The 25,090-nt window shown below is 36.2% G+C and overlaps 1 protein-coding gene across 10 annotated transcripts in view; it reads right to left on the bottom strand.

Annotated features, from left to right (window-relative positions):
- The window catches only part of MKLN1 (muskelin 1), a 208,695-nt gene that overhangs the window by 27,114 nt on the left and 156,491 nt on the right, over positions 1–25,090 (bottom strand). For all 10 annotated transcript variants that reach the window (XM_077857368.1, XM_077857371.1, XM_077857366.1 and 7 more), the window contains 3 exons: positions 7,841–7,988; positions 3,395–3,509; positions 1,605–1,744 (listed from right to left, as the gene is read on the bottom strand). In XM_077857368.1, the coding sequence (XP_077713494.1) occupies positions 1,605–1,744; positions 3,395–3,509; positions 7,841–7,988 (403 nt within the window). The remainder of the gene's footprint in view (positions 1–1,604; positions 1,745–3,394; positions 3,510–7,840; positions 7,989–25,090) is intronic.

The raw sequence follows: 25,090 nt of genomic DNA, 5'->3' as shown, positions 1-25,090 counted from the left end.
TAAAATGGGCTTTCTACTATCACTTCAGATTAGTACTAGACAAGATTCTAAGATGCCCTAGCGGTTATCTGACTGCTCTTCTCTCATACCCATATCCAATCCATCATGAAATTCTGTTGGTACAATCTTCAGTTTATATCCAGAATCTTACTGGGCTTTCTTGATCTCTTTCATGGAATGTCTCTTCCTCTGTATTCCCTCAAATGGTGGTTGGTCATCAGATAATACCAACATCTCTCTACTCTTCTCACTCTCTATAAGTAAGCTCCTTTTCTTGTTGATGACTCACAAATATAATAATTGGCCCATGTCTTTCCTCCAAATGCTAACACATAATCTTTAAAACACAGTGCATCAAACTGAACTCATCCTTCCCAACACACAAATCTGTTGTTTCTGAAGAATTCCCCATCTAACTGAAAACAGCCACAACCTTTTTTCACTCAGTTCTTTTGGAAGAAAACCTAGAATGGTTTTCTATTAAAAGAGAAGTCTGGGTGTGTTATTCCTCTGCATAAAATCTTTCAATGCTCTCCTTTCACTCAGAGTAAAAGCCAAAGAAATTGTGATATGGTAAAGGAAAGGTCTAATAATTTATACTACACGGATTTTATGTATTTCTACTCTATATAAAATATAATATATAAAATTATGTATATAAAAAATAAAAATATAATAGACCCATAAACATGTGCAGATGTATGTGTGTGCATGTGTGGTGGTGATGGTGGTGAAATGATGAATACTGGAGTCACAATACTTAGGATCATCTCCTGGCTATGCCACTTTTGGTTGAGTGACCCTAGATGAATTATGTAACCTATTTAAAAATACTCATTTCTTGTTTTATGAAATAGTGTTAAGAATAGTAACTTACTTAATTGCCTTATGGTAGGAATAATATGCAAAATCTAGCACACAAAAATTGCTCAATAAATCATAGTTATTATCATTAAAGGCTAACCTTCTCCTTCCAAACTGTAAATTTTTCTTACCATCAAGTATTATCAATAACTAAAAGGACAGATATGCTTTTCTATATTTTTCAGTGTCTTATCACCTGCTAGGGCTAAAAAGCAAGCATAATCCAGGAAATCTATATGAAAATGTTTGATTACATGATTTTGCAATTAAATGGTAAAGGTAATGAAGTAAAACCAAAATCATATTTGAAGTTGTATTCTGAAACATCAGATTAGAAAGATACTGTTTAGTCAACTATATCATCGTATTCACTGTTAAGAAAGTTATCAACAGGCTAGGCATTTAGCAATAGTAGAGAGCTGATATAATCTATAGTGACTAGGCCTTGAGTTACTGGAAGCACCTTCACAGAAATTTCTTCCATTTAACAGGTGCAAAATCTCCTTCTATATCTAGACAATTTTAGCATCAATATGTATATTTACTTTGTATCTTCCTTTGAAAGAAGAAAGCAAAAATAAGGAAAATAACAGGGCATTTACAAAAGTCATCTTTACAGTATTTACACTGTCATATTAGTAAATTTCCAAAGGCAAAAAAGTTCTATCTCCAAAGTTGAGGTAATACCAACAATAGCTGATAATTAAAAAGAAAAAGTTTTCAGTATAATATTTTTATACCTGTGTTTTCTTATCAGGTACTTGCAGTGTCTGAGTAAGTAATCTTTTGAAGGCCTACACAACTTCAGTGACCAGAAGTCATCTAATCTCATCTTTGGGGAGCAAGATTTTCCTGGATTTCCACCAAATAAATAATGAACCTAAAATAAAACAAGCCACATTTTAAGATGCATGCATACTTAGGAAACTATAGAAGTCATAATAAAATTTCTTCATTTTGGTAGCAATGTGTAACAGTAATAATTAAAACATTATTGCATTTCTACCAAAGGCTTCTTTTGATGTTTCTCACTTCCATTTTACTTTAAAGTACTGTGGCTACTTCCTTAAACTGCATTTCATATTAAAGATGAGTTGTATTACCACAATTATACTGACAATGGAAGACATGAAGCAAAAGCAGTGATAGTAAAAAGCTAATCCACAATACAGAGTTTACTTAGGGCAGCAAATAATGGGGATTATTAAGTTAACCAAGCGTTAATCATAATAACAAACAAGATCTTTAATAAAACTGACATACATGCTGAATCACTGAAGGTGAATAGTAACTAGAAACTTTTTAAATTTTAGCATCTTAACTTTGCTTTAGGCTTACTGCCAAATGTTAAATGGTACATATAATTTGTGATATAACTTTTAAAATATTACATTATTCAACACCCCAAAAAAGGGAATGCAATTTCATTGGTATAATTTTAGTGATATTCTGTACTTAAAGTGTTAAAATAGTTCCTGAAGTTTTGAAAATCAGTAATGTTATACAACAGCTCTATTATTTCTATCCTATAGATGAAAATTCATTTACCCTTTAATTTGGGAGACTCTAAGAGAAAGCGCATTTATTCACTCCTATGGTATCATTTAACCTAAAGGTCTCAAATGATAAGGAATTTAAATAATCACCTATGGCTGGCCTATACAGAAAGAATACAAGCTTTGTCAATAAGTTATTATATAATCTGAGCCCAATCACGAACCTGTATGTAAAGTTTTTGGGAGACATAGTTTAAAGAAATAACATTTAGTGACCCTAAAACTTGAGAATGCAGGACTGTTTTTGTGAGGCCAATTGAAAACACATGTCATTCACAGACAGGAAATATAAAGATAAAAGACTTCTTACACTATGAGAAAATCTAACCTGAGCTGAGATCAAGAGTCTGAGGCTGGAACAGCTGAGCCCCCCAGGCACCCCTGCTTCTACTTTCTTAGAAGTCTCTCCCTGAGCTGGTGGTAGAGCATTCCTACCACTTTAGGTTTGGTGTTGCCTGATTCTCATCACTTTTTGCTCAAATACACTCTTAAAATGTTTTTTTTTTAAAAAAAAAAAAAAAAAGGAAAATCTAAAATTGGGAGTTACATAGATTTTTTTGTATCATGGGACAAGGTATCCTAATGTTAAAAACCATACATTTTTTAGTTGGACATTCATATTTCCCAATACAGGCATACCTCAGAGAAGCTGTATGTTCAGTTCCAGACCACCACAAAAAAGCAAATACTATAACTGAGTCAAAGGAATTCCTTTGTTTCCCAATGCATGTATCTGATCTACGCAGCTACAAAACAAAGTAGAAAAGTGCCAGAACTCTGGACTATGAGAAATGTTTATTCTCTTAAGGAATTTTAGGAAGAAATGATATTGAATGTCTGCTACATATTCTATGAATCTCTACTATGTATAACTTTTTATTCAAATCCACTTAAAAATAATCAGAAACATCTATTTTGGGATTCTTTTAGATTACAGGTCTTGGAAAGTTTACAAGTTGATGTAGTTAGGGTACCTTGTGTAACTCATCATATACAAGCTGATGGGCAAATCTTGGACATGGTTCTTCCTCCTGTAGACTTTTACTTGGATTATCCTTTGCAGCTTGATCATTCTTATAGACGCAAGACCTGTAAGACATTGCTTTTTAAGACACTGCTATCCTAAAAAATTAGCAGCATAACGTTAATACAACTTTAGCAAGCAAATTAATTGCATGTCTAATTACCAACAAAAAATTTATAAATTTGTTCACATCAAATCTTAAAATTTCTGGTCACTCTCACACAATAATGCAAATTTGTTAGAATGAAGTTCTTATATTCTTTTAATGTCCATCCAAAACCTCACTTAAGAACTACCTACTTCATGTTATGAAACACAGACAGCATATATGAAGGCCCAAACCAAAGTCTCAAAGACAAGATAATCCCATTTATTTAGTCACAATAAAAAAAACTCACAGATTTCTTTCAGTTTTACTGCTTAAAATAAATGTCCTACTTAGGAAATAATAAATTCCCTAGTTGAGGCCATGGAGGAAGTTCTCTAAAGTGCCTGTTTTGTAAAATATCCACTCATGCAGTAATCACAGAATATCAGACCTGGATTCTCTAGACCATTGTTTTCCAAAGCAAAATGTGCAACACTGGTTCTATGAGATGCTCTGTGACAAAAAGGTCCCAGTTTGAAAACACCAGACAATGGCCCCCACCCTGCTCTAGTGAAATCAGTTCATTTATCCAAACTAAGACCACCTAGAGGAGAAGGGAAGGAAAAATAAGATAAAAATAGGGAGGGAAGCAAACCATAAGAGACTCTTAAATAGAGAGAACAGAGGTCTGCTGGAGGGGAGGTGGATGGGGGTGTGGGGATGGTGATGACCTAAATGGGTGATGGGCATCAAGGAGGGCACTTCGGATGAGCACTGGGTGTTATATGTAAATGATGAATCACTCCTAGAATTTAGGAGTAAATTCTACTCCTAAAACCAATACTACACTATATGTTAAATAACTTGAATTTGAATTAAAAACAAAACAAAACAAAACAAAACTAAGACCACCTGGGAACATTAAAAAAAAAAGTTCTCAATTTTACATATCTACTTGGTAGCAAAATCTAGACTAAAATACAGTTCTCTTGTCTTCCAGACCAGGTGATTCCTGGATTTTATTCAGAGGTAAAATCCATTCACTGAACATCACTGCATACATGGGCATCAATATTAACTTCTTTTCCCAATACAGGCATACCTCAGAGAAGCTGTGCATTCATTTCCTGACCACCATAATAAAGCAAATACTGTAATTAAGTGAATCAAAGGAATTCCTTTGTTTCCCAATGCATATAAAAGTTATGTTTCTACTATTCCAATCTATTCAGTGTGCAACAGTATTACATCTAAAAAATACTATGTATACACCTTAACTAAAAAATACTTCATTGCTAGAAAATGCTAACCAACCTCTGAGCTTTCAGCAAGTCATAATCTTTTTGCTGGTGGAGGGGTCTGCCTCAATGTTGATGGCTGTTAACTGATCAGAGTGGTGGTTGCTGAAGGCTAGAGGAGCTGTGACAATTTCTTAAAACATATAACCCTTGAACAATATGGGTTTGAACTACATGGATCCACTACAGTACAGTATGGTAAATGTATTTTCTCTTAAGATTTTTCTTAACAGGGCAGCTCCGGTGGCTCAGCAGTTTAGTGCCGCCTTCAGCCCAGGGCCTGATCCTGGAACCTGGGATCGAGTCCCACGTCAGGCTCCCTGCATGGAGCCTGCTTCTCCCTCTGCCTGTGTCTCTGCCTCTCTCTCTGTCTCTCATGAATAAATAAATAATCTTAAAAAAAAAAAAAAAAAAGATTTTTCTTAACATTTTCTTTCTTCTATCTTACTTTATTGTAAGGATACAATATATAATACATATATAAAATATGTATTAGTCAACTGTTTATGTTACTGACAAGGCTTCTGATCAACAGTAGCCTATTGGGTTTTTAGGGAGTAAAGTTACACATGGATTTTCAACTGTGTGAGGGTTGGCACCCCCAAGGCCTGTGTTGTTCAAAGGGTCAAGTGTAAAGAAATTGGCTACATAAACTGACTCCCTTTCATGAACTATTTCTCTTTGTCATACAATGCTGTTTGACAACATTTTACCCATTAGTATAGTATATCTTCTTTCAAACCCTGCCACTGCTTTATTAACTAAGGTTATGTAATATTCTAAATCCTTTGCTATCATTTCTACAGTCTTCAGAGTTTCTACCAGAAATAGATTCTATCTCAAGAAACCACTTTAGTCACATTGTTAGGATCTACTTCTAATTCTAGTTCTCTTACTCTTTCCATCATATCTGGAGTTACTTCCTCCACTGAAGTCTTGAACCTCTCAAAGTCTTCCAGGAGGAAGGTTGGAATCAACTTCTTCCAAACTCCTGTTCATGTTGTATTTTGACCTTTTCCCACAAATCTGAATGCTCTTCATGGTATTTAGAACAGTGAATCTTTTCCAGAAGATTTTCACTTTCTTTGCACATATCCATCAGAGGAATCATAATCTATGGGAGCCATAATCTTATGAAATGTGTTTCTTAAATAAGATGACTTCATGGGTCGCCTGGGTGGCTCAGTGGTTAAGTGCCTGCCTTTGGCCCAGGGAGTGATCCTGCAGTTCCAGGATCAAGTCCCACATCAACCTTCCTGCATGGAGCCTGCTTCTCTCTCTGCCTGTGTTTCTGCCTCTCTGTCTGTGCCTATCATGTATAAATAAATAAAATCTTTAAAAAAAGACGACTTCAAAGTTGTAATGAATCCTTGATTCACAGGCTACAGTATGATTACTGTTAGCAGGCATGAAAACAACATTAATCTCATTCTATATCTCCATTAGAGTTCTTGAATGACCAGGTGCGTCCTCAACAAGCAGTAATATTTTGAAATGAATCTTTTTTCCTGAGCACTAGGTTTCAACAATGGGTTTAAAATATTCAGTAAACCATGTGGTAAACAGATGTGCTGTCTTCTAGGCTTTGTTTTTCCATTTATAGGGCACAGGTACACTAGAGTTAGCATAATTTTTAAGGGCCCTAGGATTTTCAGAATGATAAATGAACACTATCTTCCACTGAAAGTCATCAACCGCATTAGCCTCTAACAAGATAGTCAGCCTGTCCTTTGAAGCTCTGAAGCCAGGTATTGATTTCTCCTCCCTAGCTATGGAAGCCCTCAATGGCACCTTATTCCAAAATAAAGCTATTTCATCTACAATGAAAATCTGCTGTTCAGTGTGGTCATCTTCATTAATGATCATAGTTAGATCTTGCTAAGATAACTTGTAACTTCTACATCAGCACTTAGATATTATCAAGACAGCTTCTTTCCTTAAACCTCAGGGACCAACCTCTGCCAGCTTCAAACTTTCCTTCTGCAGCTTCCTTACCTCTCTCAGCCTTCACAGAATTCAAGAGATAGGGCCTTGCTCTGGAGCAAGCTTTGGCTTAAAGGAATGTGGCAGGTTTGACCTTCTATCTAAACCACTAAAACTTGCTTCACATCAGGAATAAAGCTGTTTTATTTTCTTAGCAATCATGTGTTCACTGGAACAGCACTTTTTTTTTTAAGATTTTATTTATTTATTTGATAGAGCGAGAGTGAGCACAAGCAGGGGGAGTGGAAGAGGGAGAAGGCGGCTCCTCATTGAGCAGGGAGACTGACGCCGAGCTTGATCCTAGGACCCCAGGATCATGACCTGAGCCAAAGGCAGACACTTAACCAACCATGCTACCCAGGCACCCCTGGAACAGCACTTTTAATTTCCCTCAAGTACTTTTCCTTTGCATTCACAACTTGGCTGTTTGGCACAAGACGTTTAGCTTTCTCCCCTTCACTTGAACACTTGGGAGGCCTTTGTAGGGTTATTAACTGGCCTAACTTCAATATTGTTATATCTCAGGGAATAGGAAGGTCTGAGGGGAGGGAAAGAGATGAGGAAACAGCTGGCTAGTAGAATGGTCAGAACACATACAACACTTATAAATTAAGTTCACCATCTCATATGGGCACAGATCATGATGCCCCCAAAACAATTACAACAGTAATATCAAAGATCACTGATCACAGATCACTATAATGAATATAACAATAATGAAAAGATTTGAAATACTGTGAGAATTATCAAAATGTGACGTACAGACATAAAGTGAGCAAATGCTGCTGGAAAAATGGCGCTGACAGGCTCAGCACAAAGTCGCCACAAACCTTCAACTTGTAAAAACTGCAACATGTGCAAAGCGCAATGAAGCAAAGTGCAATAAAATGAGGTATGCCTGTATTGACATTTAAATGGACGGTATCACAAATTAATGTAAGCCTTCCATTTCTGTCTTCTTTTGAAGAAACTACCAACCTTGAATAAGTATTACACTGGGAATGTGACACAGACAAAAACTCCTTACCAACTATTCCTCACAATGTCATAAATCCAGAAGGAATTTCTGACATTCTCCTCCCGCTTTTCCTTGTCTTTGCTGAGTCCAGATAGGACATGTATTTCATTCAGTTCTGGATCAATGGTTGCTCTCTGTGTGAATCCTGTCATTGGAACTATAAATTGAGAAAGAAAATAAGATGATAACATTCATGCTAAATAACACAGTAGAACCACTGTATAAGATACAATTTTGCCCTGCTCTTCCCATATCGATGGCACTTACCTTTTAACATACCAGAGAACTTTTATATTACAGAACAAATCATTGTTAATTGCATTCTCCCCACTCTAGAATGTAAGCTCTACAAGGGCAGAGGTAGTTTGGTTCACTACTTAGTTCCCAATGCCTAGCAAATAGTTACCCAATTTTGTTGAAAGAATAAATGAATGCTAACTACCAGAAAGGAGCTACAGTGAGAGAAAAAGTAAAAAGAGGCATGCAATGTAATCATTTTTATTGAGAGAAGAAAGGTCAGTGTTTTAATTAACTGATTTTTTTTATCTGGGCCAGCTCTAATTTAATAGTAGAGGTAAAATATTCAAATGTTGACCTGGAAAAACACAAATCTGACAAAGTGAAACACAGGTTTGTTTAATAAGGTCAGGGTCATTTACATTATCTGTTCATGACATACAATGAAATGACATAATTTCCAAGTAAAAATAAAACATTTTGGGGTATAATATGCCATTTTGCTTTCCTTAATGGCTCAAATTACCCAGAGTTAATAACATATTTTTTAAGATTTTATTTATTTAAGAGAGTGTGAATGAGACAGAGAGGGAGAGCATGAGCTGGGGGAGGAGCAGAGGGAGAAGTAGACTCCCTGCTGAGCTGGGAGCCCAACGTGGGGCTCAATCTCCAGACTCTGGGATCATGACCTGAGCTGAGGGCAGATGGTTAAGTGACTGAGCTACCCAGGTGCCCTAATAACATATTTTTCTAAGAAGTCCATTAAATGAGTGATTGTGATTCTGCATCATCCAGTAATTTGCAAAAACACTAACACAGTGAATGCAAATTTTTCTTTTTTTTTTTTTTTAAGTTTTTTTTATTTACTCATGAGAGACACAGAGAGAGGCAGAGGCATGGGCAGAGGGAGAAGCAGGTTCCCCAAAGGGAGCCTGAAGAGGGAGTTGATCCCAGGACCCTGGGATCATGACCTGAGCCAAAGGCAGATGCTCAACCAGTGAGACACCCAGGTGCCCTGAATGCAAATTTTTCTTGTCTTCATTAAATGGAAATATTAGTTGAAATGTAATTTTGTGGATCATGACATATTGCAGTGAATCTAATATAATGTCATTGTTTCAACACATGTCTTTTTTTTTTTTTTTAAGATTTATTTATTTAGGGATCCCTGGGTGGCGCAGTGGTTTGGCGCCTGCCTTTGGCCCAGGGCGCGATCCTGGAGACCCGGGATCGAATCCCACATCGGGCTCCCGGTGCATGGAGCCTGCTTCTCCCTCTGCCTGTGTCTCTGCCTCTCTCTCTCTCTCTGTGACTATCATAAATAAATAAAAAATAAAAAAAAATAGGCGCTCAAATATTAAAAAAAAAAAGATTTATTTATTCATGAGAGACACACAGAGAGAGGCAAAGACAAAGGCAGAGGGAGAAGCAGGCTCCTCACAGGGAGCCCCATGTGGGACTTGATCCCTGGGCTCTGGGATCACACCCTGAGCCAAAAGCAGATGCTCAATGGCTGAGCCACCCCGGGGTCCCAACATATTTCTTTTATACATGAACAAGCATCATATACTCAAAATGCTAAACAAGTATCAGACTGAAGTACAATATTTCAATCAATCCAGAATATTATGGCAGGAGACGCTAGCCACATTGATCTTCATTTGTCTTTATCTACTTTAGCAGGGCCAAATAATCCAGCATTTATTTTTTCCTAGTTTACTTAAATGTGCGTCCTTTCACATTCCTATTCAAAAAATTTGTTTGGAGTATTTTTTTTTTAAGATTTTATTTATTTATTCATGAGAGACATACAGAGAGAGAAGCAGAGACACAGGCAGAGGGAGAAGCAGGCTCCATGCAGAGAGCCAGAATTGGGACTTGATCCCGGGTCTCCAGGATCACATCCTGGGCTGAAGGCGGCACTAAACCACTGAACCACCTGGGCTGCCCTATTTGGAGTATTTTAGAGACTATCCAAATGCATTCTATTGTAAATATACTAAAAATAATAAACACACACAAAACAAATGTTGATATTTATACACATACACACATCACCTAATCTTAAGAATAATCTCAACCCTCATGCCATAGTCTTTAGTGGTTATGTAAAGTCTGGTATTTTCCTAATGACACTTGGTAAACTTTCTAAAGTGCCAAGGTTCTGCCTTCTGTTCCTCAGATAATCTTGGAAGAAAGATAAAATAGTAAAGAAACAAAATCACTTTTGCTAGTGGTGGAAGTAGAGGACATAACTGTATTGCATTTAGAATTTATTGTATTTAAATTTTTTCATTCCTTTCATCTTAATACTGAGCCTTTCTATTAAGAATTCTCTAAGATAGGCTGGCAAACTATGGCTTGATTTGGCCTGCCTAGAGTCAAACCAGCCCTCCATTCATCAACATTTTGTCTGTGGTTGTTTTCGCCCTACCATGCAAGGCTGAACACTTGCAACACTGTACGTATGGCCTACAAAACTGAAAATATTTACGTCTGGCTCTTCATAAAAAAAGTGTGCTGACCTCTGTTCTATAATCTTTTAAAATGTAAATATGAGAAATGTATGACTTATAAAGTAATGCAACAACCCATTTACCTGAGGAAACGGAAATTTTGGGGTGGAATAGAAATCAGTAGAGGGGGAAAGAAATTTTGAATTCTATAAAATGGGAGTCATCAAAGGAGTATTGGGCTGAGGGAAGCATGTGAGAATGTGGACGAATGCCAAAACCAAATTTTGCATACTTGTCTTTTTAGATTGTCACATTTTGCCCAAAAGTAGTTGAAGAGCAACAGAGAAAAATGATAAGGATTACTTTTCAAAAATAGTGAGAGGTTTACAATACTCAGGGATATCATGCTTATAAAATCTATCGTATGTGTTATAAAACATTACTTTGATTATAAAGCATACTAGAAACTATATATTTCCCATTTCTTTGATATTCCATATCCAATATGCTTTTCACTCTATATATTTTTTAAGATTTTATTTATTCATTCATGAGAGACAGAAAGAGAGAGAGAGATGCAGAGACACAGGCAGAGGGAAAAGCAGGCTCCACGCAGGGAGCCCAATGCGGGACCTGATCCTGGGACTCCAGGACCACACCCCAGGCCAAAGGCAAGCACCAAACCGCTGAGCCACTCAGGGATCCCCTCACTCTATATTTAACATTGATTTTACCTCCCAGATACACGTTCAAATCTCTTCTTGCCCTTTAAACAGCTTTACACAGAGGTAATTCATATACCATACAATTTACCCACTTAAGTGTACAGCTTGGTTTTTTTTAGTATATCCACTGTAAAAATCACAATCTAATTTTGGATCACTTATAATACAGAAATCAGATTTGTGTGTCCCAAAGGTTTTTGAAGGTCAACCTAGGAAGTTAAATAGCAGTAAGTATTGGAAACAAAACAGGAGTAGAAAATCTTGGTTTAGTCTAGACTTTCTCAATTCACTGTGATTTCATGCAAGAAACTTCTTACTTTTTTCCAAGTTTTTGTTTGTTTTTTTAGTAATCTCTACACCCAATATGGGGCTTGAACTCAGAACCTTGAGATCAAGAGTCACATACTCTTCGGACTGCCCAGCCAGGCACCCCTTTGCAAGAAACTTTTAGACTTCAGTTTTCTTTTCTTTTCTTTTTTTTAAATTTTTATTTACTTATGATAGTCATAGAGAGAGAGAGAGAGAGAGAGAGGCAGAGACACAGGCAGAGGGAGAAGCAGGCTCCATGCACCGGGAGCCCGATGTGGGATTCGATCCCGGGTCTCCAGGATCGCGCCCTGGGCCAAAGACAGGTGCCAAACCGCTGCGCCACCCAGGGATCCCTAGACTTCAGTTTTCTTATCCAAAAATTGAAACTGGAGCTAAATAATGTACTGGGTCTCTTCAAAACTGTCTCTTCAAAACTGAAATTTCTGTTTAGATTAGACCCTAGAGGGTGAGAGCAGTGACAGTGATAGTAGCAATGTACAGTGTGAACAGAGAGAATCCTGAGATATGGAGAGCAGTTAATACGCTGTTATGATGGTGATGCAGTGGACTGGAAGAAGAGAGGAAGGAAATAGAATGAAGAAGCATTATTCCCACAAAATGGATATCATCAGCACAAGTAAGGCAGATATTATGTCCTAAGCACAAAACTTCCCTGGAGTGACACAACAGAGATCCAGCTTAAAGCAGAAACGTGTGAAGAAAAGAGTAAAAACGTTTCAATGAAGTTTTTTGGAGGCATCCAATATTTTACTCTAAGAATACTCACAGGCAAAATTTCTCAGGGCAAGATTTCTATTAATCTTTAAGTTTACAGACTCTTATAACTTTTACTACATACTAAAGACAAGGAAAAATGTTAATATATAAAATATGTTCGTATATAAATTAGAAAAATATGGAAGAACATATATCAAACCATAAATAATAGTTACGTGGGGGGCGGTTAGGACACTTTTACATTCCTATATAATATGTATTTTTCCAATATAGATTGCTTTTATAATTATAAGGAAAAAGAAAAACCCAAACCAAAATACAAAAAATATATATCTGGGCATAAATACTGGGGACTTTCAGTAATAAGTGAAAAATTCTCACATATACTCCCATATTTTCCGTGAAGAGAATTTTACATTAACATTTGGAATGTTGTTATTTAGACAGAAAAGGAATTAACGTTTCAAACGATGGTTTTACTGACACTAAAAGAAATATTCTTAAGCCATTTTGTTGGCATGAAATTACAGGACAAACTAGGCATTATTTTATTTGAATTAAAGTATTTTTAAATTTTTTCTCTAAAAAAAATAAAAATGAAAACTTATATATGAGTTCCTAACAATCAGGGGGTTAATTCATATTTACATTGACTATATCTATGTTAATGGCCCAATGCCTAATTTTTATGAATTGCCCTTAAGCTTAATTCCTACTTCTCTATTCCATGAGTAACAATTCAAAAACATTAAAAAAAAAAAAAGTTTTCCATATCCACCTTCAAAGGTACTCTAGATTTTTTTTTCTAAAAAATATATATTTTTATTTATAAATTTATTTTTTATTGGTGTTCAACTTGCCGACACATAGAATACTCTAGATTTCTCTAAGAAAATATTAAAAAGCATTATAATTTCTGGAATATTCTAAATCTCATTTTTTAAAAAGATTTTATTTATTTATTCATGAGAGAGAGGGGGCAGAGACATAGAGGAGAAGCAGGCTCCATGCAGGGAGCCTGATGCGGGACTCGATCCCGGGACTCCAGGATCACGCCCCAGGCTGAAGGCAGGCGCTAAACCGCTGAGCCACCCAGGGATCCCTCTAAATCTCATTTGTTACCTCTTTTGTAAACAGAAGAGTAAAACCTGTTTTTCATTTTAAATGGACAGTTTAAATAAGATAAACTGTCTTATTAAATAAAAAGTAAAAAATTATATATGGGTATGCGTGTGTGTACACACATTACATATACATATAAGAATTACAGCCTAGCACTAGTAAGCATTTTAGACTTGGATTTTTACTAGCAGAAGCTGCTCATGAAATCTAAACTTTGGGCCTTTTGATTTATGATAGCAAAACTAAACACTAACTACATTATCCCTCTTTCCCATCATGCTACAAAATTGACAGAAAAGATTCTGGCAAAAGGAAACAAAACAGCACTAGGAGAGAAGAAAGTATGTCATCAAGAGATAGGAAATTTTGAGACTCTCACAGCTAAGAAAAAGAGAGCCTACTCACCAGAGGTAAGAGATGGAAAACTTCCAAGTAAGTCATCAAATACAAAAAGCAGGAGTACACTATGAGGCGGACTCCTGGAGAGAGCTTCTACTAAGGACACAGGGGCCTGAATGAGAATGAGAGCAGAGTTTAAAGTAACTCCAAACCTGCACACAGATAATAGAGAAGACAGTCTATTGGACAAGATGTGCCATGCATTTATACAACATCCCTGGTCAGGGTCTTATATAAGGGAGAAGCTGCCTGGCAAAGACACCTACTCTATGCACAGGAAGTCACTGTCAATTGCCTTTCTTAATAGAAGTAGTGCTTTATTCATAGATCTTAATGTGTAGACAGGTATCACAAGATATACGAGAAACATTTCAATAGTGTAAAGATAGGGGCCAAGATAAACATATAGAATGGGAAAAGATAAATCACAGGAAGAGAACTTAATAAAACCAAAACTCATTACCTTTGTAAAGAATAAAAGGAATATTAAATTGCAAAACAAGAATAAGCTTCCACAGAAAGTAAAACTATGACCAAAATAAATCAGACAACAGAATGAAAAAAAATGAGCATAGTTAAAAAAGAAAATCAGTGGTTGTAGGATAAAAATGATAAACTACTAGGATAGTAAAAGATACAGAAGTTATGACAGAAAAGTTATGGGACACAGAGGATAAAACCACTGAATTAAGAAATCTGTCTGAGAAGAACACTTACAAGAGGTGAAACAGCGTAGGAGGAAAAAATAATTAAAGAAAATCTCCCTGAATGGAAGAAACAAGTAGGTATCCAGTTTGAAAGAGCCCTGGGTGCTCAGCATGTTTTACAAAAAAAGACTTTATATATAGGTATGCCCCGCTTTTTGAAAGTTTGCATCATACCACTCTGCTTCTAAGAAAGATCTACATTAGTACTTGTTTTAGCTAACTGAAAGAAATCTGAGGAGGATCTTCACCTTTATGGAAAAAAAAAAAAAGGTGAAGCGCAAAAAATAGCATTTAGTGTTTGTTTTGCAGTGACCCCTTACAGAAGCAGCACACTCTCTCCCCATGAACTACACCCAGCTTCTCTGCGTCAAGCAGCCAGAGTTGTGAACTCTGTGTATGTGAGTGTCTGTGCTTTATCTCAATTAATTTTGTGCATCAGTTAGCAAGATGTGTCCTAAGGTATCAGAAAAGTCGGGGTGGGGGGGAGCGGGGGGCGTTGTGGGTCTGGGAAGACTCAAAATTTTTTCCTTATAAATAAATGGTAATTGCTTCTTTGCTTTATTCTATTTTGGCTTACCAAAGTTTTCATAGAAATGCTACTTTTGGATAGTGGGAGAAAGAGAGAGACAGAGAGACAGAGAGATCTCCTAATGACACTTTAAAACTCCAGGAAAAAAAAGAAAAATTCTAAAAGCTTCTAGAGATGGGAAAAAGCAGGTTATTATACACAGAAGAATAAGTATCAAACTTATTAGACCTTTTATTTGTTACAATGAATGCTAGAATACAATGGGGTAATGACTAAAATTCTGAGGAATATAAAAAATATGGAATTAAAATTCTATTTCTAATGATGACAGCAAAATAAAGGAATTTTTGGATCAGTAGAAGCATGAAAATTTATATCAATAATTGCATATAAAACAATTCTTTGAGGAGCTATTCCAACAAAACGAAACAAAAACTAAAAAGGAATCCAAGGAAAGGAATGACATAGGATATAAGAAACAGTGGCAGTTTTAGATGACACAGGAAAGCAAAAGGAAGCTTGAAAGAAAACAGAGACACATTAAATCTTGAGCCTTGTATAAGACATTTGGAATGAAAAAGTTTTAATTCTTTTTTTTTTTTTTAATTTTTATTTATTTATGATAGTCACAGAGAGAGAGAGAGGCAGAGACATAAGCAGAGGGAGAAGCAGGCTCCATGCACCGGGAGCCCGATGTGGGACTCGATCCCGGGTCTCCAGGATCGCGCCCTGGGCCAAAGGCAGGCGCTAAACTGCTGCGCCACCCAGGGTTCCCGAAAAAGTTTTAATACAGAATATCTTCTTACCTATAAGTCCAATCACAATACCTGAATTATATATAGTGCCCTATTCCCCCTCCCCCATTATACTTTCACTGTTTAGAATTTTGGTTCTAGTATTTTTCTTCTGGCAACAATTTTCTCAAGATAATTTGATCGCCACTTATCACATACTTCTGACATCTCCTAAATTTATTTCTGAGTCGTGTTTCCAAGTGGTTTCCAAAACAGGTCTTCATAGTGCAAACTTTCCTAGGCAAATACACCTAAGAATATTTTATTTCATACTAGCATATGAAAATTAGAAGAACATAGATTTCTTGGTTTAAAGTAATTTTCCTTGAGTACTTTTTAACTTTACTATTTTCTTCCATTCACTATTGCTGTTGAGCTGATATCCATCCATTTATCCATCCATCCATCCATCCCTCCATCCATCCATCCATCCATCTTGCTCCCTTGTAGGTAATCTTTCTGAAATCTTTCAGAATTTTCCCTATGTCCTTGATATTTTTTTTTTTAAAGATTTTGTTTAAGATTTTTGTTTATTTATTCATGAGAGACACACAGAGAGAGACAGAGACAGAGGGAGAAGCAGGCTCCCTCAGGGAGCCTGAGGTGGGATTCGATCCCGGGACTCCAGGATCATGCCCTGAGCAGAAGGCAAATGTTCAACTACTGAGCCACTCAGGCATCCCTGTCCTTGATATTCTTTTTGTTGTTGTTGTTGTTGTTGTTGTCCTTGATATTCTTAATCAAACTTCAACATGTCTAGGTAAGTGTTCCCTTATTCTTCCTGTCTGGTATGGTATAAGCACTTCCACCAATCTGAAGCCTTTGTTTTTTCTGAATTCTAGCAAATGTATCTTCATTATTTCTTCAATTATCTTGCCCTCTTAAAATTTCATTTTTCTCTCCTGTTACTGCTGTTAAAACGTTGGTACTTGTACAATTCCTTCCCACATCCTTTGTTTTTTAATATTTTCTTTCATTTTTAAAAAAGATTTTATTTATTTATTTGAGGAGGAGAGGGGCAGAGGCAGAGGCAGAGGCTGAGGGACAAACAGACTCCCCGCTGAGCAGGGAACCCAACGCAGGGCTTGATCTGAGGACTCTGAGACCATACCTGAGCTGAACGCAGATAGTTAGCCGACTGAGCCACTCAAGTGCCCCCTTTTTATATTTTCTATTTATCTTTTTTTCTTTCCTATTTCTTCCTAAAAGACCATTCATTCTAATCTTTCAACTAATTCATATCCATTTTACTTGTAATATTTGGAGTAGTCTTCATTTCAAGTATATTTTTCATATCTAGTATTTCCATTTGGTTCTGTTTGTACAATTTTGAGATCTTATTTCATATCACTCATATTTCCCTTTAGATCTTGAATTATATTAATCATGCTTGTTTTGAATTCCTGGTTCAGCTATTATAGTAATTCTGCTTTAGAACATATATGCTGTCAGACTGATTTCTTTTGAGATAGCTATAGTCCTCAACTGTCTAGTTATACTGCTCTGTGAGGTAAGATTTTTCAGGGCATCAGCTCTTCTTTCATTAAGATATATTATATTAGGGGGACCCAAAGGTCAGGCCTTAAGTAGCATCAGCTCAATGAATTTAAGGAAAATGGAGGGGAAAAGCCCTAAGGTAGTAAAGCACAGACACAAAGAACCAGTTTATCACTTCAACTTACTATCATTCCCCTATGTGAGGGTTTCACACCTTTAGACCCTTTGGGCAAAGTAGAAGGCAGTCTTCCTGGACTTGAAGGGTGAGGGTAGGAGAAATGAATTACTGAGAGTAGATGGTCAATTCACATCTATTTTCATCAACTCTTTTTTTTTTTATTTTTTTTTTATTTTTTTTTTATTTTCATCAACTCTTAACACCAGTAGGGTTCATACACTGCCATCATATTGTTCTTTGGATTCTGGCACCAGTTGTATAGGCTAGTTTCTATAGTGAAGGAACAAGAATCAACTCAAGGTAATTTTGGGGACAGACAGCATTCTATCTTATTTAAAGAGTTTCTGGAAGCCAGTTGCCTCTCATTTTATTTTTTTAGGGTTTATCTCTGGGGAAGGGAATCAGTCATCTATGTTAGTTCACAACTTTGGCAGAAATATTTTCATTTTATGGTATTTTATAGTTTGAATTCTGCTTTATGAATTATGTACATTGCATTACTTCCACAATAATTTTATAGAAACAAAAACTGGTTGAACAAAACTGGCATTAACCAAGAACTAAAAACATCTAAAGGTCAAAATGAAGGAAGAAGCTTTCATTCTAACATGTTATAACTATTAACAGTCTTCTGTATTGATTTTCTTCCCAAGAAGAAAAAAGGGCTATCTTTACAATTTAATGGTTGATAATGGGTAGTTGCAAGGGGAAGGGAAGAATGAGGAGATTTTCAATGTATAATATTTTAAAAGCTTTTAGATTCAACTGGTTCAAGTTTTAGATTCAACTGATTCAAAGCTCATCTGAATAGCAGAAATCTTACCCAGTCTTTATAAAACTGACTCACAAAGAAAAACAGATCAGTAAACAAGATCATATGCTAATCACAAACACATTTTGAAAGGACACTTGTCTGAGAAAATAGAAAATAAGAATAATACAACAACTGCTACATCCAACTTGTTTTTAGTTTTTCCAGGAAATTACAAAGATCTTTCAACTCTCCTATTTTTTCTTTAACATCTTTAAAACTTGAAATAGGACAGATTAGAAAAAATTATCTGACAGTCTGAATCATTTTTTCTTTTCCTTTTCTTCAGTTGACCCAACAGGGGGAGATTATCAGAATTTGTAACATAAGGAAACCCTAGAGGGAGGCTAAAAAGACAACAGGGATAACAGTTGAAGTCATTTCAATTCCTGATGAAGATACATGATTGCATTAATTCATGAACTAATCTCAACTCTCTGGCTTCATGATCCAATGCACATATTATTAGTTACTTTAGTTAAGCCATAGGGGAAAAAAATACAGTTTCAGAACTGTCACAGAAATATAAGTTTAATAAAACAGCTTTCTAAAATTTCTCCATTTGTTAGGATATTTGCAGCTTCAAGTAACAGAAAACCTGAATAACAATTGATTAATTAGCTCATAAATCAAAATTTTGCAAGTAGGCAGCTCCAGGATAGTTTCAGCAATTCAACCAAATCATGGTGCTAGGTAAACATCCCTACAATTCTCTTGGCCTTCCTTTCTTTTTTTTTCCCTTCCTTTCTTTTTGAAAGTTGCCAGTACTAGCTCTAAGCATTACATCCTTTTATACTATCTGTTCTGCTCCATTCCATTATTCTGTACAAAACTGTACCTTTATAAATACCTGGTAGTATTTACTACTACTTCATTACTTTTCATTTTCAAAATTGTTGGTAGTGTTCTTGCATTTTTGTTTTTACCAGTGAACTTTTTTTTTTTACCAGTGAACTTTAATTCAGATTTACTATCAAACAACCTAAATTTTATATTAAAAATATGCAACACTTGTATAAAGCTTGTAACTAAGCAAAAACACCTTTGGGAGAGTAGAAGGGGGAAATTATGTAAAGTTAGTATCAACAATAATGGTAAGAGAAAAAAGTACATAATCCAATTTTATCAGAACAATGGCACAACAAATACAAAAGATGTTAAACGGAAAGCAATGAAGCAGAGTTACACTGAAACACTGCAATTTCTTAGCTCAGTAACTAATCTAATCTAACAGTGAATCATTAGCCTCAGAATCTTCTCTATACTGCTGAATTGGCCTGATTTAGTTAATTGGTAAAAGTCTAAAAGGTTCAAATCCATAAGGATCTATTCTATATAATTACATACACATTTATTTATTTAAAAATGTCAATAATACCAGTGTTTGACCATTAGTTGAACAAAAATCAGTAAGATTTTACTTTTAAGGTTTTCATGAAAATATGTTTATACATGAATCAGATCTTACAGCCATTACTATCATAGCCTTCATGGTAGTTTTACAGCCTGATAGCAGAAGGGAATGAAATTTAACTGTCAAAATTTTGGAGCTAGATGAGGCCTTAAGATCAACTAGTCCAATCTCATTTTCAGATGAATAATCAGGCCCAGAGAAGTTATGTATTTAATTTTGCCAAAGTTGCAGAGGAATGAGTGGCAGACCCAGATGAAGAAAGACCAAGTCTTCTGATTCTCAATTCACCATTCTTTCAATTACACCAATCTGCCACTATGGTTGAACAGAATGGAATAAAGTAACAGATGTGGGAAAATACAGTCAACAGATGTTAAGGAATAAAACAAGTAAACACATAACTACTACAGAACAGGGACTAGGTTGTAGGAGTTCTTGACTTAGCATCTAGCAAGTGGTGAAGACTTAATATATGTTTGTTACCCTGAATAATACAGATATGAGAAAGTAATCCTATTACAATAAACTGAGTTTCTATAGCAAACTATAAAGCTCTGGTGGTGTGACTATCTTCTAAGCAGAATTTTCAATTAGTGTGAAATACAGAGCTTACATATGGGGAGTCTGCTAAACCAATTGTGCTTGCCAAAAGTTATTCAGAAATAAACCCAAATTTTAGATGTGCTGAATTTTGATGTAATTATGTATGTGTTAGACACAATACTAATAAATCCTTCCTTTCTAAGCAGCTGCCAATCCACTGATTTAAATGATAATCTCTTTCTGAGGGGAGCATAACATTGTTATACTCTAGTTAAAAATTAAGATTTGAAAATTTCTTCAGATCTTGAGATATTAAATCTAAGATAATTCATTTAAATTATAAAGAACAAACATTTAGGATTTTATAGTATCTGACACAATAAAAAAATTATAGCAAGCAGCAGCAATTTTACAATTAGAGATGCCATTTCTAATTGGTGATCTTAATAGTTCAAATTTTTTCTATGATTTCAAACAATCCATTTCAAACTCACATCATAAATGCAGTTTTAATCAAATAACCCACATTACCGAATCATAGATAAACACAGTAATTATATGTTAAGTCCATCTCAAATTATAGTAATTACTGTAGTAGAAAAGCTTTAGAAGAACAGTTAATAAATAGAATGTTTAAATACATTACAGAGCATCCGTGTAATGGAAGAAAATTGGTATTTTTTTTTTTAAGATTTTATTTATTTCAGACAGAGAGTGCACTAGAGAGAGAGTACATGTGTGTGAGTTGGGAGGAGGAACAGAAGAAGAGGAACGCTGAGCACAGAGCCTGACTTGGGGTTCAATCCCACCACCCAGAGATCATGATCCGAGCTGAAATCAAGAGTCATGCCCAAGCTACTAAGCCACTCAGGCATCGCCAAAATTGGTAATTTCTGAGAATATTTAATAATGTAGAAATTTAAATAGTACCCTGCCTTGTCCTTAGAAGGACTTTTCGTGGCTTATTTTTTTTTTAAGATTTATTTATTTATTCATGAGAGACACACAGGAGAGAGGCAGAGACCTAAGCAGAGGGAGAAGCAGGTTCCATGTAGGGAGCCCGATGCAGGACTGGATCTCAGGACTCTAGGATCACACCCTGAGCCAAAGGCAGACACATAACCGCTGAGCCACCCAGGCATCCCTTCATATAAATATAATATTAGATTATTATAAATTATTATTATAAATAATAATCTAGTAAAACAGGATTTTTAAAAATCAGGTGACAGTAATCCCATGGGAGGATAATTCAATATATCAGTTCTGACATAAGGTTTTCTAACTTAATCCAATGAAAGGTTTTTTGTTTTTGTTTTTTTTTAGGAGATTCAGAGTACTGAAAAGACTGAATGCTCTTTAAGAAATCCTGAAAAAAGTCTATGTATTTCAGCTAAGCTTTTTACAGGTTTTGAAAAGTAGAGTCAAGATTATACTATTAGATGAATATCTAGAATCGTGTTAACAATGAAGATTAGAACCATACACTTTAATTCCTAACGTGGGCTTCCTCAGAGAATGTCAGGAGATAACGATCTATAAACTAAGATCTGAAAGATGTTCACAAAATAAGTTATACTTTGGAGGTCAGAGAGAACAGCATGGACAAAAACCCAAAGGCAAGGAAAAGTATTTAATCTATAAAGAATTAATATTCTGTGGTCATGAAACAAAGAATTGGTGGCAAAGAGAGGGTAGATACTAAAAGTGGGGCTAGGGATCCCTGGGTGGCGCAGCGGTTTGGCGCCTGCCTTTGGCCCAGGGCACGATCCTGGAGACCCGGGATCGAATCCCACGTCGGGCTCCCGGTGCATGGAGCCTGCTTCTCCCTCTGCCTGTGTCTCTGCCTCATTCTCTCTCTCTCTCTCTCTGTGACTATCACAAATAAATAAAAATTAAAAAAAAAAAAATAAAAATAAAATAAAAAAATAAAAATAAAAATGGGGCTAGAAAACTAAGGCGGGGTATATCATAAAGGAATCTAATAGGCTGAGTTTAGACTTAATCCTGAAGGCAAAGGGAAACAAGGAACAAATTTTAATCAAGGAAGATGGCCTATCAAGTTTATATTTTTAATTTTATTTTATTTAAAAAGATTTATTTTATTTGAGAGAGAGGGGTAGAGGGAAAGCTGGGTGGGAGGAGCAGAGAGAGAGGGAGACAGAAACTTAAGCAGACTCTGCACTGAGTGCAGAGTCAGATATGGGGCTCGATCCCACAATCCTGAGATCACGACCTGAGCTGAAAACAAGAGTCAGATATTTAACTGACTGCACCACCCAGGGGCCCAGAGTTTGCACTTTTTAAAGGTATTTTCTTATTTTATTACCACTAATCAAAAAGTAAGTTTGTTAATTACTTCTTTGTTCTCCCCACACAGAACTGTAAGCTCTAGGAAGATAGAACTCTTATTCACAATTGCTATCTCTAGCACTTAGCTTATTATCTGCCACACAGCAGATGACCAAAAAATATCTGTTAAAAGCATACAATTCTACAACTTCACTGGTAACACAAAACTGCTGTATTCTGCTTGCAATATGGAGAATGAGTGGGTGGGGAAAGGTGGGGGAAACGAGAAGAGGAAGTCCAGTTACTAAAGCCGAGTGTAATCGAGTAAATATCACCTGTATTGTCAACACAAAATGACTACTATAAATATAAGAACTTAAAAAGTCTTTGGGAAATTTTCATAAAATAGTGAATGTAATAGTCATTGTTCAAAGTAAACAAGATATGTTTTTAGGGCACTTGGCTGGTTCAGTCAGTGGAGCATGCAGCTCTTGATCTCAGGGTTGTGAGTTTGAGCCCCATGTTCTATGTAGAGATTACTTAAAAGAGAAAATCTTTTAAAAATAACAAACAGAGGTGCCTGGGTGGCTCAGTTAGTTAAGCGTCCATCTTATGGTCATGAGATCAAACCCAGTGTCAGGCTCCTCCCAAGCTTGGAGCCTGGTAAAGATTCTCTCCCTTTCCCTCTTCCCCTCCCCCACATGCTTGTACACGCTTGCTCTCAACAAGCAAGCAAACAAAAAGAAGAAGAGGAGGAAGGGGAGGAGGAGGAAGACTAGGAACAAAGGCCAAATAGGTAACAATAGCTCAAACTAGTTGCAGTGGAACTAGAGAGAAGATGGAGGTAAAACTGGCATTACTTAATTACTGAATAGATCAGTGAACCTGTAGATAGCATTAGCATGTTCTTGTAAAAACTGAGGTACCTAAGAGTAATATAATACTAGCCAAAACTAGAGGGTGAGTCCGTCTCTACTCTTAAAATAGCCATGAGCAGGGACACGATATAATTTTAGTCACTTACAGACACACAAGCTAGGACTGAGAAATTAGGTAACTTGTCCAAGGTTACTTGATTAAGGGCTGAGACAGGCTCTGGAGAGCTAGAAGAGTGGTTCTCAATTATGGCTGCAGGGGTATCAGAAACACCTGGGGTGGTGGGAGACAGAAAGTGGCACACAGGTAGGGGTTAGAAAAGAAGGGATGAATAGGAAGGGAGAGAGAAAGGAGGAGAGGGAGAGAGGGGAAGAAGAAGAAAGAGGGAGAGAAGAAAGGAGGGAAGGAGATGGAGAAAAAAAAAAAAGAAAAACGAAAGTGATTTTAGTTTCATTCTACTGTGCCAACAGAGTCCGCTGTGGTTCCACAATTCCAAGTAAAACCACAACAGTTTTAGGCAGGAAAACTTTCCAAGTATGTAGTCTAAACAGACATTCAACTCTGCCATAAAAATCCTCAATTAAAGCATCATATAGCCTCTGGACACTGCAACTTGTAGGCATATTGTCAAAATTAAACACTCGGAAAATGTGTGTCTAGGAAAAGAGTGATATTTTCAAAATTTTAATCAATCAGATCAAGCCTCTGGCATTAAACCTTTCAATAACTTCCAATTTTATTTGGAAAAAAAATCCAAACTTCTTGCATCTATACAAGGCATCAAACAATTAGAGTTTTAACTATTTTTCTAGCCTCATTTCATACTGACTTTGTGGGGAACCCACCGTCAACTGGCACCAGCCTCATCTCTTTCTGGAACACACGAAGTTCCTTCCTGCTTTGGGACTTTTGTACTTGCTCTTCTCTCACTTAACATGGTTTTTCCTAGTTCTCTACTTCTTAAATCTTAAAGATAACCCCTGCAGATGAGGTTTCCCAACCTGCTCTATCTGCATGGGACCTCCCATGCGACTTATTCTCATGGCAGCCAATGTTTTTTCTTCACAGTACTTAATGGCAACTGCAAGCCTCTGCACCAGCAAGTGAGTCCTCTGAGAGGAGGGATCTTATCCCTCAGGCTCACAGTATCTCTCACATGTTTAAAACACGGCACATAGATGGCACTGAAATACGTTGGGAAGGAGGAAGGGAGAGGGTCAAACTTAGATGCTAGCAGGTGTCCAATAAATATTATTAAATGAATGAGCTTGTTTGCATAAATCAATTATAAATTAAAGAACACATAGCAAAACTGGTAATTCTGATTTTATAAAAGTTGACTATAGCAGTAATTAGGGAATGAAGCCACACTTCTCACTTCCCCTAATACCTCTAGTCTATGGTAGTAAAACCATATGATGAAAACAATTACCACAATTTAATGTAAATTTAAAAGCAGCAGAATATAAAATTGTGTTTAATTTTATACAATAAATTATTATTATTTTTTGAGAGAGAGAGAGAGAGCCTGAGGGAAAGGCAAAGGAAGAGAGAGAATCCCAAGAAGGCTCCATGCCCAGTGCAGAGCTTGATGCTTGGGCTTGATCCTATGATCCTGAAATCATGACCTGA

The sequence above is a fragment of the Canis aureus genome, chromosome 18 (assembly GCF_053574225.1).
Source record: "Canis aureus isolate CA01 chromosome 18, VMU_Caureus_v.1.0, whole genome shotgun sequence".
Taxonomy (NCBI): Eukaryota; Metazoa; Chordata; class Mammalia; order Carnivora; family Canidae; genus Canis; species Canis aureus.
The sequence above is the reverse complement of the archived record's forward strand: the minus strand, read 5'-3'. Positions and strand labels throughout refer to the sequence as shown.